At 45.7% G+C, this 19,713-nt stretch overlaps 1 protein-coding gene across 5 annotated transcripts in view; it reads right to left on the bottom strand.

Moving 5' to 3' along the window:
- Nucleotides 1-19,713, bottom strand: part of ZBTB40 (zinc finger and BTB domain containing 40) — a 76,755-nt gene that overhangs the window by 52,429 nt on the left and 4,613 nt on the right. For all 5 annotated transcript variants that reach the window (XM_073317231.2, XM_073317234.2, XM_073317236.2 and 2 more), the window contains exons 2-3: nt 11,472-12,278; nt 10,675-10,808 (exon numbers count right to left, since the gene is read on the bottom strand). In XM_073317231.2, coding sequence (XP_073173332.1) covers nt 10,675-10,808; nt 11,472-12,216 — 879 coding nt within the window. In that variant the 5' untranslated portion in view covers nt 12,217-12,278. The remainder of the gene's footprint in view (nt 1-10,674; nt 10,809-11,471; nt 12,279-19,713) is intronic.

Below are 19,713 nucleotides of genomic sequence, written 5' to 3'. Positions count from 1 at the left end.
AGGCTCCAGGCCCTCTTCTTCTTTAGCCTCCGGACTTACTCCCTGGGCACAGACTCTTCATGGAAGCTGCTGTAGGACCCAAGACCAGTTTTGAACCCGTCACACCTCTCTCACCCTTCCCAGAACTCCACCCTTGTGAGCGCTCTGGTTTAAAGTTTACCCTTTCAAAGACACATGATAATTGAAGTAAAGAGACAGTCTTTGTGAAGGATATCTAAAACAATCACTCTTCACTTTCGACAGTACAAGAGATATACAGAGCCATTCAAAATATGTATGCCATTCCCTGCCTCAGTTTCCTCAACATTCTTGAGTGGTCTTTGTTATGTGGGACAGAGTCCTTCCAGGATTCCAAGTCTCCTCTCTTGGACCTCCAGCTCATGGTTTCTCCTCTGAATCAGTCTCCCCTCAGACCTCTGCAGCCACTTAAGCCTGGTCTACACTATGGGGGGGGGGGAATCGATCTAAGATACGTAACTTCAGCTACGAGAATAGCGTAGCTGAAGTCGACATATCTTAGATCGACTTAGAATCACTTACTTCACATCCTCACAGCACGGGATTGACGGCCACCACTCCCCCATCGACTCCGCTTCCACCTCTCGCCCTGGTGGAGTTCCGGAGTCGACAGCAGAGCGATCAGGTATTGATTTATCGCGTCTACACTAGATGTGATAAATCGATCCCCGATAGATCGATCACTACCCACGGATTCGGCGGGTAGTGTAGAAGTGGCCTTAGAGTCATAGAGTTCAAGGCCAGAAGATCATGTAGTCTGACCTCCTGCATGGCACATGTCATCAAATCCCACCTAGCCATCCCCACACCAAGCCCAACAATGCAGACTGGACCAAATTATTACAGCCCTCTGGAGACTAAACTATTGTATGCCACAGGCAGAGAACAGGTGGGACCAGAGTGCACCAATGACTGAGGCCCCAGGACTGGCAGGGAATTAATTTGGTGAGATATACCCAGGTAAACCTAGCAAATGACCTGCACTACATGCTGCAGAGAAAGGAGAAACACCCCCACTTCTTGTGCTCAAAGGTCCCTGCTAATCTGACCTGGGAGAAAATTCCTTCCCAGCTCCCAGAATGGAAATCAGTTTTACCCTGAACATGTGAGCAAGACCCACCACCATGCAGCTGAGAAAGAATACTCTGTACCAATTCAGAGCACTGGCCCACACCATACAGCATCCCATCTCCAGCCACAGCCATCTCTAAACCTTCAGATGAAAAAGAGAAAAATAAAATAAGACTATCTCAGGGAGGGAAAAGTTTCCTTCCTGACCATTAGGGGAAACTAGCTGAAGGCCTGAAGCATGAGATTCAGGACATAAGAGACTGGGCCAGAAAGGATCCCTTGGGCCATCAAGCCTTGCCCCCAACCTTCGCCCCGCATCATAGAAGGCAACCATGTTAAACAATCCCACTCATAAATTTATCAAACACTATCTTAAAACTAACTAGGTTGTTTGTCACCACTACTTGGCATAGAGAGTACATTTATAAAGTTTGTGAATGATACCAAGCTGGGAGGGGTTGCACGTACTTTGGAGGATAAGATTAAAATTCAAAATGATCTGGACAAACTGGAGAAATGGTCTGAAGTAAATAGGATGAAGTTCAATAAGGACAAATACAAAGTACTCCACTTAGGAAAGAACAATCAGTTGCACACATACCAAATGGGAAACGACTGCTTAGGAAGAGAGAAAACTTCGACATTGGTGAGGCCTCATCTGGAGTACTGTGTCCAGTTTTGGGCCCCACACTTCAAGAAGGATGTGGATAAATTGGAGAGAGTCCAGCGAAGGGCAACAAAAATTATTAGGGGACTGGAATACATGAGTTATGAGGAGAGGCTGAGGGAGCTGGGATTGTTTAGCCTGCAGAAGAGAAGAATGAGGGGGGATTTGATAGCTGCTTTCAACTACCTGAAAGGGGGTTCCAAAGAGGATGGCTCTAGACTGTTCTCAATGGTAGCAGATGACAGAACGAGGAGTAATGGTCTCAAGTTGCAGTGGGGGAGGTTTAGATTGGATATTAGGAAAAACTTTTTCACTAAGAGGGTGGTGAAACACTGGAATGCGTTACCTAGGGAGGTGGTAGAATCTCCTTCCTTAGAGGTTTTTAAGGTCAGGCTTGACAAAGCCCTGGCTGGGTTGATTTAACTGGGAATTGGTCCTGCTTTGAGCAGGGGGTTGGACTAGATGACCTTCTGGGGTCCCTTCCAACCCTGATATTCTATGATTCTATGAAGGAGTACTACAGAAAGGGATCTGGGGCCATAATGGATCACAAGCTAAATATGAGTCAACAGTGTAACGCTGTTGCAAAAAAAAAAAAAGCAAACATCATTCTGGGATGTATTAGCAGGAGTGTTATAAGCAAGACACAAGAACAGGTTTCAGAGTAGCAGCCATGTTAGTTTGTATTCGCAAAAAGAAAAGGAGTACTAGTCTCTAAGGTGCCACAAGTACTCCTTTTCTTTTTGCGAAGACACAAGAAGTAATTCTTTCACTCTACTCTGAGCTGATTAGGCCTCAACTGGAGTACCGTGTCCAGTTCTGGGTGCCACATTTCAGCAAAGATGTGGAGAGAGTCCAGAGAAGAGCAACAAAAATGATTAAAGGTCTAGAAAACATGACCTATGAGAGAAAACTGAAAAAAATGGCTTTGTTTAGTCTGAAGAGAAAACTGAGGGAGGACATAAGTTTTCAAGTACAAAAAAAATGGTATTACAAGGAGAGGTAAATTGCTCTCGTTAACCTCTGAAGATAGGACAAGAAACAATAGGCTTAAATTGCAGAAAGGGAGATTTAGGTTGGACATTAGGAAAAACTTCCTGCCTGTCAGGATAGTTAAGCGCTGGAATAAGCTGCCTAAGGAGGTTGAGGAATCTCCATCACTGGAGATTTTTAAGAGCAGGTTAGACAAACACCTGTCAGGGATGGTCTAGAAAATACTTAGTAAGAAAATACTTACAAGTGTAGAGGATTGGACTGGATGACCTCTTGAGGTCCCTTCCAGTCCTACAATGCTATGATTCTATTGGGAGGCTGTTTCAGAGCCCCACACCTCTGATGGTTGGAAATCTTCTTATGATGTCCAGCCTAAATTTATTCATGGCCAGTTTATCCCCAGTTGTTTTCGTGTGAACAACTTCCTTTAGCTTAAATAGGTCTCTACCTTACTGGTGTCTTCCCCCAATGTATTTATAAAAAACGATCAGATCCCCTCTCAGTCTTCTTTCTGGTAGGCAGAGCTGTCCCTTGGGTAGGGTGATTTGGGGCGACCGCCCTAGGCTCTGCACTTTGAGGGACCCTGCAGTTTGATAAAATTGGGACTGTCCCAATATTTAGCCCTTTGTCCTGCATCCCAACTGATGAATGAAAGAATGAATTCAAACTGCAACAGGACAGAGAATGGAGAGCCTGTCTTAAGAGAGAAGTCTGAAAGAGCTTCAGTCACGGTGCAGGCCCTGAGCCGAGCTGCAAGGCATCAGAGTGTGTAAAACAATCTAAAACTGACCAAAATCAGAAAGAATCTAGAAAACCAAACGAATCTATAGAAACTAACTGTACAAGAAACTTCATGAGAGAAGGTGCTCAGACATGGCCTAAGGGGGTGCAACAGGCAGGTTCCTGGGCTCTCTCCTGCAGAGAAGAAATGGGAGCTTCACTTCCTTCCTCTAACTTGGGATGCTGAATGTTCAGTGCCACCAGATAGCACTTGTGCAGCTGCAACAAGCACTGCTTTTCACAGAGCTCCAGAATTCGAGGCATTGAGGGCAACAGTCCTGTGATTGAGAACGCTCCGAGATCTTTGGAGAAGAACTTTGAATATCCTGACTTTTGAGCTGTTAAGGTCTTCTCCCTAGTATCTCAGTAATGTAGATTTTTCCAATGAGTAAACACGTTGGTTTGGGTTTTAAAAAGGGGGAAACCTGCCCTAATAACAGGATGCTATGTCACACTGTCACAGGACAGCATGTCATACTGTCATAGTGATACCTTATTCCATCATATGTGGGGGGAAGTAGGGAGGTTTACATAGAGCAACCCTGCAGGATGTGAAAGAGAACAATATTGCAGTCTGGAGCATCTCAGGAAATTTGGGATGGGTGGGTGGGTCTGTAGCCACATATTGAAAGGCAGAATGCCACTGAGGCCAGTGGAATGCATAGCAGAAAAAGTAATCCTTGTTAAAAAATAGTTAAGACTCCTACTCTCATACATGGGAAAATGTAAAGAGGACACTTTATGCAACAGGACAGACTGTCTTAGCAACTGCTCCATCGGAAACACATCTGGGCCCACAGTAAGGAAATGAATTTGAAAGAAAAGCTAAACAGAAAGATACATAGAATCATAGAATATCAGGGTTGGAAGGGACCCCAGAAGGTCATCTAGTCCAACCCCCTGCTCAAAGCAGGACCAATTCCCAGTTAAATCATCCCAGCCAGGGCTTTGTCAAGCCTGACCTTAAAAACCTCTAAGGAAGGAGATTCTACCACCTCCCTAGGTAACGCATTCCAGTGTTTCACCACCCTCTTAGTGAAAAAGTTTTTCCTAATATCCAATCTAAACCTCCCCCACTGCAACTTGAGACCATTACTCCTCGTTCTGTCATCTGCTACCATTGAGAACAGTCTAGAGCCATCCTCTTTGGAACCCCCTTTCAGGTAGTTGAAAGCAGCTATCAAATCCCCCCTCATTCTTCTCTTCTGCAGGCTAAACAATCCCAGCTCCCTCAGCCTCTCCTCATAACTCATGTGTTCCAGACCCCTAATCATTTTTGTTGCCCTTCGCTGGACTCTCTCCAATTTATCCACATCCTTCTTGAAGTGTGGGGCCCAAAACTGGACACAGTACTCCAGATGAGGCCTCACCAATGTCGAATAGAGGGGAACGATCACGTCCCTCGATCTGCTCGCTATGCCCCTACTTATACATCCCAAAATGCCATTGGCCTTCTTGGCAACAAGAGCACACTGCTGACTCATATCCAGCTTCTCGTCCACTGTCACCCCTAGGTCCTTTTCCGCAGAACTGCTGCCTAGCCATTCGGTCCCTAGTCTGTAACTGTGCATTGGGTTCTTCCGTCCTAAGTGCAGGACCCTGCACTTATCCTTATTGAACCTCATCAGATTCCTTTTGGCCCAATCTTCCAATTGGTCTAGGTCCTTCTGTATCCTATCCCTCCCCTCCAGCGTATCTACCACTCCTCCCAGTTTAGTATCATCCGTAAATTTGCTGAGAGTGCAATCCACACCATCCTCCAGATCATTTATGAAGATATTGAATAAAACCGGCCCCAGGACCGACCCTTGGGGCACTCCACTTGATACCGGCTGCCAACTAGACATGGAGCCATTGATCACTAGCCGTTGAGCCCGACAATCTAGCCAGCTTTCTACCCACCTTATAGTGCATTCATCCAGCCCATACTTCCTTAACTTGCTGACAAGAATACTATGGGAGACCGTGTCAAAAGCTTTGCTAAAGTCAAGAAACAATACATCCACTGCTTTCCCTTCATCCACAGAACCAGTAATCTCATCATAAAAGGCGATTAGATTAGTCAGGCATGACCTTCCCTTGGTGAATCCATGCTGGCTGTTCCTGATCACTTTCCTCTCATGCAAGTGCTTCAGGATTGATTCTTTGAGGACCTGCTCCATGATTTTTCCAGGGACTGAGGTGAGGTTGACTGGCCTGTAGTTCCCAGGATCTTCCTTCTTCCCTTTTTTAAAGATTGGCACTACATTAGCCTTTTTCCAGTCATCCGGGACTTCCCTGGTTCGCCACGAGTTTTCAAAGATAATGGCCAGTGGCTCTGCAATCACAGCCGCCAATTCCTTCAGCACTCTCGGATGCAACTCGTCCGGCCCCATGGACTTGTGCACGTCCAGCTTTTCTAAATAGTCCCTAACCGCCTCTATCTCCACAGAGGGCTGGCCATCTCTTCCGCATTTTGTGATGCCCAGCGCAGCAGTCTGGGAGCTGACCTTGTTAGTGAAAACAGAGGCAAAAAAAGCATTGAGTACATTAGCTTTTTCCACATCCTCTGTCACTAGGTTGCCTCCCTCATTCAGTAAGGGGCCCACACATTCCTTGGCTTTCTTCTTGTTGCCAACATACCTGAAGAAACCCTTCTTGTTACTCTTGACATCTCTGGCTAGCTGCAGCTCCAGGTGCGATTTGGCCCTCCTGATAACATTCCTACATGCCCGAGCAATATTTTTATACTCTTCCCTGGTCATATGTCCAACCTTCCACTTCTTGTAAGCTTCTTTTTTATGTTTAAGATCCGCTAGGATTTGAAAATAATAGTATTGTTGTTTTAGAACTGACCTCACACTTTGTTCAGTGGCTTTTTGAGTTCACATGGCGGCTGGTGCTCGGCTGCCGCTGTTCAGGACATGAAACGTCCTTTCACACAAAAGGAGCATCGAGCAAAGTCACCAATAGCCACTGTTTTTAGAATGGAACTTTCTTCGTTAGAAGTACTCAGGAACGACGAGCCAGAGTAATGCACATCTATAACAGTCTAACATGACTCAGGACAAATCCGTGATGCAGAGAACTGAGCAGCTGTTCCACTGTGAGGCTTTACTGAGCACAGCGAAATATGAAAATCTGCTCCACACAGGCGCACCCCCTCTCAGCTGGGCAATGCATAGGGGGCATAACGGGGTTGGCACCCACCTCTCATGAGTGCCCCCTTCTGGTTGGGCATGTCTCTCTAGCCCTCCCTGGGCTGTGGTGTTTAAGTAGTCCAGCCCTTGTATGGGGCTGTATCCCCAGGGCTTCCTCCCTGGAGACACTATCTTGCCGCAGCCCTCGCCAGGCTTGGTCCCTAGTCAGTCCTAGCAACCAGCCAGGAGGTCCTTCAATGCTTTCCTGGTCCCTGATAGCAAACCACACATAGCCCTGGATATGGCCCTGGCCCTGGCTTTTTTTTTAATATTCTTGGCAATAACAATGCAGTAATATCAATACTTTCATCCTCAGAGTCTGATTCTAACTCCCATACGTTTAGCCAAAGTCAGTAGTTCTGGTGTCTTTGTTCTTTCCACTGCATTTTGCAAAATGTTTCCTCATACAGTCTGCCTTTACACTCACTTTTTCTTTGCAATTTCTGCACCTAAGACTCTCTTTGCTATCTTTGTGAACTTTCTCAGAATAGCCCTGAATTGGGTCAAGCACTGGACAGCACAGCATGGGGAGGAGGTGACCAGCCCTCTGTGGAGAAAGAAGTGGTCAGGACTATTTAGAAAAACTGGATGAGCACAAGTCCATGGGGCCGGATGCTAAATCCGAGCGTGCTAAAGGAGTTGGCTGATGTGATTGCAGAGCCATTGGCCATTATCTTTGAAAACTCATGGCGATCGGGGAGGTCCCGGACGACTGGAAAAAGGCTAATGTAGTGCCCATCTTTAAAAAAGGGAAAGAGGAGGATTCTGGGAACTACAGGCCAGTCAGCCTCACCTCAGTCCCTGGAAAAATCATGGAGCAGATCCTCAAGGAATCAATTCTGAAGCACTTAGAGGAGAGGAAAGTGATCAGGAACAGTCCGCATGGATTCACCAAGGGCAAGTCATGCCTGACTAATCTAATTGCCTTCTATGACGAGATAACTGGCTTTGTGGATGAGGGGAAAGCAGTGGACGTGTTGTTCCTTGACTTTAGCAAAGCTTTTGACACAGTATTCTTGCCAGCAAGTTAAAGAAGTATGGGCTGGATGAATGGACTATAAGGTGGACAGAAAACTGGCTAGATCATCAGGCTCAACGGGTAGTGATCAATGGCTCCATGTCTAGTTGGCAGCCTGTATCAAGTGGAGTGCCCCATGGATCGGTCCTCGGGCCGGTTTTGTTCAATATCTTCATTAATGATCTGGAGGATGGCGTGGATTGCACCCTCAGCAAGTTTGCATTTGACACTAAATTGGGAGGAGAGGTAGATATGCTGGAGGGTAGGGATAGGATACAGAGCGCCCTAGACAAATTAGAGGATTGGAACAAAAGAAATCTGATGAGGTTCAACAAGGACAAGTGCAGAGTCCTGCACTTAGGACGGAAGAATCCCATGCACCGCTACAGACTAGGGACCGAATGGCTTGGCAGCAGTTCTGCAGAAAAGGACCTAGGAGTTACAGTGGATGAGAAGTTGGATATGGGTCAACAGTGTGCCCTTGTTGCCAAGAAGGCCAATGTCATTTTGGGATGTATACGTAGGGGCATTGCCAGCAGATCGAGGGACGTGATCATTCCCCTCTATTCGACATTGGTGAGGCCTCATCTGGAGTACTGTGTCCAGTTTTGGACCCCACGCTACAGGAAGGATGTGGAAAAATTGGAAAGCGTCCAGCGGAGGGCAACAAAAATGATTAGGGGACTGGAACACATGACTTCTGAGGAGAGGCTGAGGGAACTGGGATTGTTTAGTCTGCGGAAGAGAAGAATGAGGGGGGATTTGATAGCTGCTTTCAACTACCTGAAAGGGGGTTCCAAAGAGGATGGAGCTAGAGTGTTCTCAGTGGTAGCAGATGACAGAACGAGGAGTAATGGTCTCAAGTTGCGGTGGGGGAGGTTTAGGTTGGATATTAGGAAAATCTTTTTTACGAGGAGGGTGATGAAGCACTGGAATGCGTTACCTAGGGAGGTGGTGGAATCTCCTTCCTTTGAGGTTTTTAAGGTCAGGCTTGACAAAGCCCTGGCTGGGATGATTTAATTGGGGATTGATCCTGCTTTGAGCAGGGGGTTGGACTAGATGATCTCCTGAGATCCCTTCCAACGCTAATATTCTATGATTCTATAAAGTGGTTTCCATCTTTGCTCATGCTGAAATATTTTGACTTGAGTCACCGTACTCACTGAGTCCAATGGGAGCAGTTGAACTCCAGCCAGCCAGATTAAGACATGGAGTCCTTGACTAGACAGTTAGTTTGGCAGTTTACTTCAAACAGAAACTGAAACTTCTAAATCTGGTAATTCCTCTTCTTTGTTTGCTAAACAAACATGTAATATTCATTGCTAAACAAAGAAGAGGAATTCTTAGATTAAAAAGTTTTTGTTTCTGTTTGAAGTAGCCAAGGCAATAGCATACAGCTTTAGGTTAAGGCTCTTTTTTATTTTATTTATAAAATTAAACACCCCACATTATTGCAAAACTATTATCAAAATCCTAAACATGTTTCAGTAATTTTCATTAGTATACTGAAACAACAATTTTATTTTCCCCAGTTTAAAGTAGTATTTACCAATGTCCTGTCCTAAACTAGTTTCTGCAGGGACTTGCCAGTCCTGTCCAGTGGTCTACTCCCTCTCCCAATCACCCACCACTGAGTTGGACTTTTCCTCTTTTATCTCCTCCCTCCAGGCTTGACACCTTGCACATGTATAAAGGGGTGAGGATGACTGGGCCCACAGGCTCTCATGAACTCTTTCTTGGCAAGTGAGGAGTCTGTATACCCCATCATACCAAGTTTAATTTTCCCATTTCATATATCAGTCCTTTACAATAATAAACTGATACTGTTCCTGAAGAGAACACCACAAACAGGAGGCAAGCAGCCAGTACTAGTGAGGACTAGAGTCAGAGGTGAAAGTAAGCCGGTTCGCCCCGGTATGGTGTACCGGTAAGAGCCGGTGCACCGTACTAGGGCAGCCCAGCTTCCCCAGGGGGCAATTTAAAAGGCCTGGGGCTCCCAGTAGTGGCTGGAGCCCCAGGCCCTTTAAATTGCCTCCAGGGCCCCGCTGCTGGAGCCCTGGGGTAGCGGCTGCAGGGCTCCGGCACCTATTTAAAGGGCCTGGGGTTCCCCTGCTTCTACCGCCCGGGCCCTTTAAATAGCTGCTAGAGCCCCGCTGCCGCTACTCCAGGGCTCCAGTGGCTATTTAAAGGACCGGGGCGGCAGAGGCAGCTGGAGCCCCGACCCTTTAAATAGCCCCTGGAGCCCCCCCTACCCCAGGGCTCCATGGGCTATTTAAAGGGCCCGCGGCTCCCCTGCTTCTACCGTCCCGGTCCTTTAAATAGCCTTTGAAGCCCCGCCGCTTCCCCAGGGCTCCGGCGGCTATTTAAGGGACCAGGGCGGTAGAAGAGGGGAGCCCCGGGCCCTTTAAATAGCCCCCAGAGCCCCGGGCTGCTGCTGCTACCCGGGGGGGGGGGGGACCTACCTCACAGGGTGGGCTGGGGCTGGCTCTGACCCCCTTAACCCCGCCCCTTCCGGGGGCCAGAGCTGGTACAAACGAAAGTGCCTTCAGGCATAAATTTAAATCTCTGGATTACATGCCCCAGCAAGCTTGCTTTCACACATGCTTCTCTCACAGGCATCGTTCTCTCAAGGGCGTTGTCCTTCAAGCAACATGACACAAGAATCTGTTTCCAAAAGGCCCACTCCAATCTCCCTGCTGTTTGGTTTTGTAGATCTGTTGCTTTGTGTTGTCCATCTGAAGAACAAGCATACTTTACTGAGAGAGGATCTTGGAATCAAAAGCTTATGGCTGATGCCTACCAGCGGTCAAAAATTTTCAGGAACACAGACACATACACCTGACTTACTAGAATTTCTGGCAAACTTCAGGAAGGGATTTCCTACACAGAGACCATTAAAAGGGTGAGGGAAGGGGAAAAGCCTCTTGCTTGTCCGGCAAACCACCTACCTCTCTCTGAGACCCTTCAATTCCCCTGCACTCATCCAGTCTCTTCAGCACGGTCTTGGTATCAGAAAAGGCCTCTGAGAAAACACCTTCATACTGAAGCAGGAAATCCAGTTTACAGGTTTTGCTCTCTGCTTCTGCATGTAAGAAGTGAGCCGAGTTACTCATTTATTGAAAGGATTCATGGAAAGTATAAGACGATGGACAGTCATCAGTTTATAACTAGCACTTTACACAGGGTTTATATCACCTCTGATATAATAGGGAAAAACTGACTCACAGATTCCTTTTACAGGTCATCCAGCCTGCAGGGGAGAAAGTGTTTAACACTAGTTAGAACCATTTACTTAAAATGCAACCTTTATTTCCTCCCATGGTGAACAGAAGTTTAAAGGCTAAAAGTACTATTAGCAGACTTATGTGGTCACCTATTGCTCTGCAGATTGCCTTACCCACCTCCCTTCCTCTGCACCAAAAATGGATTCTACTGTATGTCAGATGCAGAAGTCCACATATAGGCAGAACAGGCTTTGCTCACAGCAGCTCAGGTGAAATAACAACAGTACATCAGGAAGCAGACTTTGTAACGCCCAAGGCAAGAAGGGATCTGTTTGGGTTCAAAGGAGAAGAGGGCATCCACTGAATTCTTAGAAGGGGACCCTTGTTTCAGAGTTAGGCATTAGCAGGGGAACACATGCCAAACTAACCCCACCCACCCACCCAGACACAAGGAACCAATTAAGGAGCTCAGTTGCAAATTGCTGAAAGACAGGGTTGTGACTGGAGTCCCAACTGCTCACCTGGATCACCAATTTTTCCTTTCTTCTTCACGGGCTCAGTAACCTCCCCTTCCTCACAGCTGTCCTGCCTGGAAGGGGAATGGTGGTCAGCATGGGCATTTGAATCCTCGTTGCGGGATTTTGAATCCATTGGGGTTTCCTCCTCCAGAATCTCCTCATGGCCCAAGGCGTGAGTCACAGTAATTTCTTGTGCTGTGGTGGAAGTGACTGTCTCCATTTCAGGTTCTTCAGAGCCAACAGAAGTTGAAGCCTTTTCAGGAAGCTGAGCATCTGTAGCATCTTCAGCAGGAGGGTTTTCAGTCTGGGGTAGCTCATTAGCGTCAATATTATTTCTGGATGAATCTACTGTCTGAATGGAGCTGTCCCTCACTACCTGATTCTGAGTGGAGCAGTTGATGAGGTCACTGAGAAGGTTTTTGCAACTAACAGCCACATCAAACATCTGCAGACTGTCAGCCACAGAGATAACTTTGGTAAAGTTATGTTTGCCAAGTGGTAGCTTGCCGGTATACACCATTTCTAGCAGAAGAGCAAACTCATCAGGAGCCACCACAGAAGCATCAATGGAGATGGTGTCTGTGCTATCCAGCAAGGACTTAAAGAGCAGACTGGCAGCAGCCAGCACAAGCTTGTGTGCTCTGAAGTGCACAGTCCCAATGAAGATGGTGCAGTCACAGAACTGCTGCTCTTTGCAGAGCGTGTAAAGCTGCTGTAGAAACTGCCTGCTGTAATTGGGAAGCTCCATTGCTCCAGTGGTCTACTGGCCTCTTCCTCCTTCAGATGCAACACTGCTTTAATGCGAACCAGCTACAGATAAAACAAAATACCTTGTTAGCACTTTACTCAGCCAATAGCAAGGTGTAAAGAAACAGCTAAAAAACCTTCCTGTTTTTGTTTAAAATTTTCATTAATTTTCTAAGGAATGGCCACCATAATTAAGGTATATTTAAGAATGGGGAGAATGAACAGACAATACAAACAAAATCACATTTTTCCCCAACATAAAAACAGTCTTGTGACTTCTTTTTTAAATCTGCTTTTAACTCATAACTGCTCAGAGTTTAAATTTGGCAGAGAAATAGCACAAGTGCAGAGAAGAGAGTTCTAGTGAAAACTGGTTATGCCCACCATCTGAACATTACACACGACATCTTGCAGGGATCTTCTCATAGGGTGAAGTTAGCCACATGCAGAGGGCCCACACAAAACCTATGCACCACCCGAGTCCCATTAAATCTTGTCTTGGGAGCTCAAGCAAGCCTGAAGGCATACATGACTTTTGCTGGGCCACTCCACACAGGTGAATTTCACTCCTGAAAAGCACACCTATGAAATACTTACCAACAGTGTAAAGGGGCTCAGAAGTCACAGAATTATTAAGGTGTGAGGAGTCTAGTGTTAGCTACTGCCTCCTTGATAAGAAATGCAAGTGGGAGGCCTGTTGTGCAGCATCTTTGACACTGTAAAGATATAAACTATGGCCCAGATTCACAAAGGTACTTTAGCACCCAAATCTCAATTTTAGGCTTCACTGTGGTCCACAAAACTCCCACTGAACAACTGCAGGCACCTAAACTGTCTCAGCACCTAAATTTCCACTGTAAAAGCTCCCTAGATGCCTATGTTTCTGCCTGTGAGCATGTGCACTACTGCCTCATTGTAGGCATCCAGATGCCTATTTCCTGCCTAAACCCCAGAGCGATCCACATACTGGGGAAGAGAAGCATTCCATTTTGGAGAAATAATTAAAACATTATTGAAGCAGAGGGATTAGACCCTGGATCTCCCACCTCCAAGGTGAGTGCCCTACCATTTGACTATAAAGTCAATATCTCTCTTACTTTTTGGCCCAATGATTCTTTAATTATTGATACACAGTGGAGCAGCTTCAACAGGAGGCACCAAGGGAGCCCCATATCAGAATATCCTATATCTCAGTGGTTAACACACACTCCTGAGAGGTGGAAGTCCCCTATTCAAATCCTTTCTTCTCCTCTGGCAGAGGAGAAATTGAGCATGGATCTCCCATATCTCAGGTAAGTGTTCTAATCACTAGGCTAAAAGTTATATGGTGGGCAGCAGCTACACTCCCACCCTGTTTTCTGTGGAGCAAGTCAGGCACCTAACTCATTCCCACAAGAAACCCATTAGGTGCCTAAGCCACCTGACTCCAGCAGAGGAGCTCCCATTTGTATATTGCTCTCAGAAATAGGCACATCTCTGTAGCCCAGACTTGGGGAAGGGCTTAGGACACACTCCTCTGCTCATCATCTTCCACTGGCTAGCTTACGTGGCTCCCTGCCTAGTGTGCTGGCTTTTGTGGATCACATTATTAAGCGCCCAGCTCTCCCCATTCTTTGTAGTGAGAACTCAGGCTTTGTGGATTGCAGTGTTGTTCCTGTGATTTTCTAGGCACCTAACTCCCATTGTGGACCCCACACCGATGTCTTCAGTTGCCTGGTGATGAACGCCCATTCTGTCAAACGGGTGCAATTCATAATGTCATGTGCCTCAGAATACCAGTACATATGAGAACAGACGCCGAATCGTAGTGATGATTGGAGAGCTCTCAACCATGCTTGTAGTGGTTTCCATCGCTTCACATTGACTCAGACATTTTAGGGTTCAGCATGACTCACTGACAGAGTTGTCTGCAGTTCTGTTGTAGCTGTGTTGCTCCCAGGATAGTAGAGAGACAGGGTAGGGGAGGTAATATCTTTTGTTGGACCAACTTCGGTTGGTGAGAGAGACAAGCTTTTGAGCTACTCAAGATGCAGGAGGGCCGGGGAAATAAATGCATTTTCAAAATGCGTCAAGGAATGCCCAGAGTACAGCATAGAGGCTCCTTTCCCTGAATATGTATAAATCTGAACACTGAACAGCTCAACCTTCTGGTTCCCTGGATCAAAGGTAGACATGGCTTAGGTGTGTCACTATTACCACTGGTTGTCTGTAACTCTTCTCCATTGCGTGGGAAGTGCCAGATCGGCTACCTAGGCTCAGGTTTACTAAACATATGTGCTCAATTATCCTCCCACAATACTGTAAATCAGGAGTAACAACTCACACCAGTGGAATTACACTGGCATATGTGAGAGGAGAAGGAGGCGCATTTTTCTTCCCAGATTCAATGTATCAGCAGCATTTCCCCAGCTGCTGCTTGCCTAGAGCTGAAGAATCTCTAGTATCTGAAATGGGATTTGATCATGATTGGTGTGGAATAAAAGAAGGGATATTCCCTGTGAAAGGAGAATAGGGAGCATCTATGTCCTGGAAGAAGAGTTCTCTACTCAGCCCCATCCTCAAAATCTTTTCCAAAGTGTCAGTCTCCTCCACCTGTTTGCTTCAACGTCACAGTGCCAAGGCTGAAGCCAGAGTCTTCTTCCCACCATGCTAATGGTCAGGAGTAGTGAAGATAAGGTTGCAGGGTCAAGACATTATACAAGAAATCCAAGACCAGCCTCAGAGGCCCCTGCCCCTTCTCCAAGACAGACAACATTGAAGCAGAGGGTCATAGACCATGGCTGCCAGTGCTTCTGAGCCACTAAGTCATAGCCCCTTTTGCAGTCATCCACTTGCAGAGTCCTAAAGAGCCACTGAGATCCCAAAGAGAATGGACATTTTCTTTACACTAAAGGTGACTGCTATGTTCAACCTCAGGACTGTTGTCCAAGATGCATAAGCTCCCTGGGCAGATTACATATCTTTTATTCATAACGTTTAAGGCCAAAGGGGACCATTATATCATCTAGTCTGACCTGTATATCACAGGCCATTAAATTTCACTCAGCTACCTCTGGATTGAGCCCAATAACTTATGTTTGGATAAAGCATATCTTCAAGAAAGGTGTCTAGTTTTGACTTAAGGACATCAAGAGATGGAGAATCTACCTCTTCCTTAGGTAGTTTTTTCCAATGGTTTATTACACTCACTGTTAAAATGTGTGTCTTCATCCTAATTTGAATTTGTCTGGTTTCAGCTTCTAGACACTTTATGGATGACTTTTGGGAAAGCTGGCTTACTGCCTGGGCTGTACAGGGAATATTTTCAGGTCATCATTATTACTTGTTATTTATCTACTAAGCACTGACAGCATGTTCTCTTTGTGCCTCTTGCCATCCCTGCTTGAAAGGAAAAGGCAATTTTATTGTTTTTTCAGCCTGAATCGCTGAGGCCACTTCTGAGCCAAGCTCAAGGATTTGAGAGCTCACTTCTTTAGGGATTTCAAACCCTCTGTACAGCACAGCTTAGCTGTGCAGTTGTTGGTTCCTCTGGGGCATGGGAGCCATCTGAACATTGTTCCTCTTCTGATCAGAAAGCTGCCTCTGTTCATTTTCAATGCTACTCCATGGCAATCTAAACAAAAGAAGGGGCTGTGCGAGGGAGTCTCCTGGAGAGAAGGCCAAGACACTTGCTGAACTGAGTTAGCCCCCCAATTATAATCTTTCTTCATGGATCAAGAGAGGAAGAACCATATGAGGAAAAGCAGGCCATTTCATGCCTTCTCATCCAGGGAGCTTGCTGCCTTGGAGGGGAACTGAGGACCATTTTCACAGATTCCAAGGCCAAAAGGGACAAATGCAATCATCCAGTCTGACATTCTGTATAACACAAGCATATAGAACTTCCCCACCCCACCAAGCCCCACTCCCCCAGTACCTGGACCCCCTCCCTACACTGAACCCCTACACCTAGAGCCCCCCAAACCCTGAACCCCTCCTGCTGAGCCCCAACCACCTTCACCTAGACCCCCTGGCAGAGTCCCATTGCCCCTGCATCTGGAACCTCTCACCAAGCCCCTGTGCATCCAGATCCCCCCTGGACCTGTCGCCAAGCCTTCCACACCCAGATTTCTCCACACAGAACCCTCTCACCCTACACCTGGATCCCCCCCACTACGTCCCTCTACATTTGGATCCTGCTGGGCTAAGCCTGCCTGCCCATACCTGGTACACCTGGCGTGAATGGGCAGGACCTTGTGCTGTGTCAGGGTCAGGTACGGCCTCATTGCCAAGTCCCCATCCTTCTGGAGTGGAGAGGGGGAACTACAGGGTTATCTCCCACCTCCATGCAGCCAATGGCCTGTGCTCCCCACTGCTGGAGCCTCCATGTTCATTTACTGACCAATAAAATCTGCAGAATTTTGCATAATTTTAAAATATTGTGCACAGAATTTTTAATTTTTTGGCACAGAATTCCCTCAGGAGTACCTAGTGCTCTCATGCCATTAGAAAGCTGTTAACATCAGGGATTGTCAGAGGGCCAGTGCCATTGTACTCATGAAGATCTCATATCCTTGGCACTGCCATAACTAACATATATAAAGTTCTGACCAACACCTCTGCTGATACCGATAAAAATACCAAAACCTGCTTTAAACATTGTGTTTAAAGATTATTAGAACCAAAGTGACTAACAATCTACAGATTCACAGTTGTGGGCTCCCCCCGCTGACAGAACTTTGCTAACAAATGCTATTGCCAGACCTGGACAATGCAGACACTGGTGATAAAAGCAATGTGCAAAAGAAGATAATATTGCCTAATAAGGGGCTAAACAAGGGAATGCTGTTAAACACTCTGAGTGTAAGAACATTACGGGAAAATATTTTATATTCAAGCTTATAGGAAATTACAAAGCATGCAAAGTACATAAAATGAAGGTTTACTGATCAGCAAAGAGAATAATCCAGCCTGCCAGCTATAAATAAAAGTCACTTCGGTCTGACAGCTGATGAGTCTAAAGCCCGCATCATGAAATATCCTATCACGGTCGTCACTAGTTGGGCCCCTTGTTTGCACTCTGCTTACAGTAGCTAAGCCCTGAATTGGTCATTGGGGCAAACGTCCTTCTCTCTCCTAAGATGACTGCTCTCCGTGAGAGGTGAGCTTGCCTTGTCAATGCCCATGTTGCACCTGCTCAAATCATGTTTTTAAAGGTTCTCATCTAAACCAATAAACACAAGTGAACATAAAGCCGACGTTCGTTCCGTCACATTCTTTCACTGTGCTGTCCCTTGGCCATTGCAGCAGTCTCTGAAAAGTGAGCGAGGCTCCATATCAAATGCTGTGTAAATGTGAGAGTTAAGGACAGAGTGACTGTCTTAACTCAGAATTTAAATACTTTTTTGTGTGCATGTTACCAGTTTCCTGTCTTCTTGTTATCAAGATGATGACCTTAGAAAAAGGGTTATTGGAAAGCCAGAACATCACATACATGAATGGATTATCTTTCCTCTCCCACCAAAAGTGACAGTCTTTTGAAGAGTTGAAAGAAACTGAGGGGTCATTACCTTCCTCTTGGGTGATCCAAAGTGCAGGAGCAGGCAATGCTCCCAGAGGATAATGCAAAACTCAGTATGATGAGCCAGAGCATACCAATTTGTTTTTCAATCTATTTTTATTTCAGTTCAAAGCATCAGTGCAGACAGATAGAGGAAAACAAGCAACACTTTGACTATATTCAGTCTTCCTCAATCTCTAAACGTGGCAGAATACAGCCAAAGCATTGCTTGTTTTCCTAGGCTATCTGTCTGCACTGATGCTTTGAATGGAAATAAAATAGATTGAAAAACAAATTGGTATGTCCCAGCTCTTCACAGTGAGTTTTCCATTATCCTTTGAAGCAAGGGTTGCCATCTATCCTACTTGGAACACTGTAGCCCTAATCAAAGTACAAAATTACAATCATGGAAGTCCGGTCGAAATCTAAAAAACAAAAAACAAAGTCAAAGTCTGCTTTAAGAAAAGGAGTACTTGTGGCACCTTAGAGACTAACAAATTTATTTGAGCATAAGCTTTCGTGAGCTACAGCTCAGTTCATCGGAGCTGTCGCTCACGAAAGCTTATGTTCAAATAAATTTGTTAGTCTTTAAGGTGCCACAAGTACTCCTTTTCTTTTTGCGGATACAGACTAACACGACTGCTACTCTGAAAGAAAGTCTGCTTTGAAACTCTGTTCCTAGCATGCCTCATTGTGCCCAAAAATGCTGAGAGAAATACTGAGATTATACAGGTTTTCAGTAACACCTGCAATACATACATGATGCCAGTTGCAGATTTCAATTTCTGTTCATGTTTACGTCACACATATAGATTCCACACTGTAATTCACTGTGGTGTTTACACTGTTTTGACCAGCTCCTTTGTGCCAGTCTGCTTTCAATAAAGCACAGAACATACTCTTCCAGTGAGACTGTGATAAATGAAAGGGGGTGGGAGTAGCTCTCTTTTATGGGCACCCAGCCAGCTAGTAGCTATAAAATCGCTCTTAGTAGCTGTTTTCTAATTGCTCTACCTGTAAAGGGTTAAAAAGTCTCACTGCTATGGATAGGTAAAAGGAAGTGAGTGGGCACCTGGCCAAAAGAGCCAATGGGAAGACTAGAACTTTTTAAAATTGAAAAAAAACTCCCCTTTTGTCCGTCTGTTGTTGTTCCCCCGGGGAGAGAAAGACAGGGCAACAGCTATGCTATAAGAAGCTTGGGCCAGGTATGAAAAAATCATCAGTATCATACCTAGAAACTACTCATTTAAAACCCCAGATATGTAAGTAGGTCAGGAAATGTCTAGGAAGACGCAATTTGGTTTATCCTATTTATTTCGTTATGGCTTGTGGACAACTCTGTGCTAACCCCAAGTGTTTTTGTTTTGCCTATAACCTTTAAGCTGGACCTCAAGAAAAGCGATTCTTGGTGCTTAATTCTTGTAGTTGCTCTTTTAAAATCTAGCAGTAACTTAAGTTTCCAGCTGTATTTTCTTTCTTATTAATAAAATTTACCTTTTTTAAGAACAGAATTGGATTTTTGTGTCTTAAGAGGTTTGTGTACACATTGTTTAATTAGCTGGTGGCAACAGCTGATTTCCTTTTTTCTTTCTTTCTTTCTCAGCTCTTTCCTGGAGGGGGGTGTATGTGTGAAAGGGCTTTAGGGTACCCCACTGGAAGGAATTCTCGAGTGCGCCTTCCTTGGTTCTCAAAGGGGTTCTGCACTTGGGTGGTGGCAGCATCTACCAATCCAAGGTCAGAGAAAAGCTGTAACCTTGGGAGTTTAATACAAGCCTGGAGTGGCCAGTATTAATTTTTAGAATCCTTGCAGGCCCCCCTACCTTCTGTACTCCAAGTGCCAGAGTGGGGAATTAGCCTTGACAGAGACGGATATCAGACAGGGCATGAAGCAGTCCATAATGATCCTCACTGAAAGTCTTCTAAAGGAAAACCTTTTGGAAGGACATGGTATAAGAATGG

The sequence above is a fragment of the Lepidochelys kempii genome, chromosome 18, assembly GCF_965140285.1.
Source record: "Lepidochelys kempii isolate rLepKem1 chromosome 18, rLepKem1.hap1, whole genome shotgun sequence".
Classification (NCBI taxonomy): domain Eukaryota; kingdom Metazoa; phylum Chordata; order Testudines; family Cheloniidae; genus Lepidochelys; species Lepidochelys kempii.
This window is presented reverse-complemented; position numbering and strand designations above follow the sequence as displayed.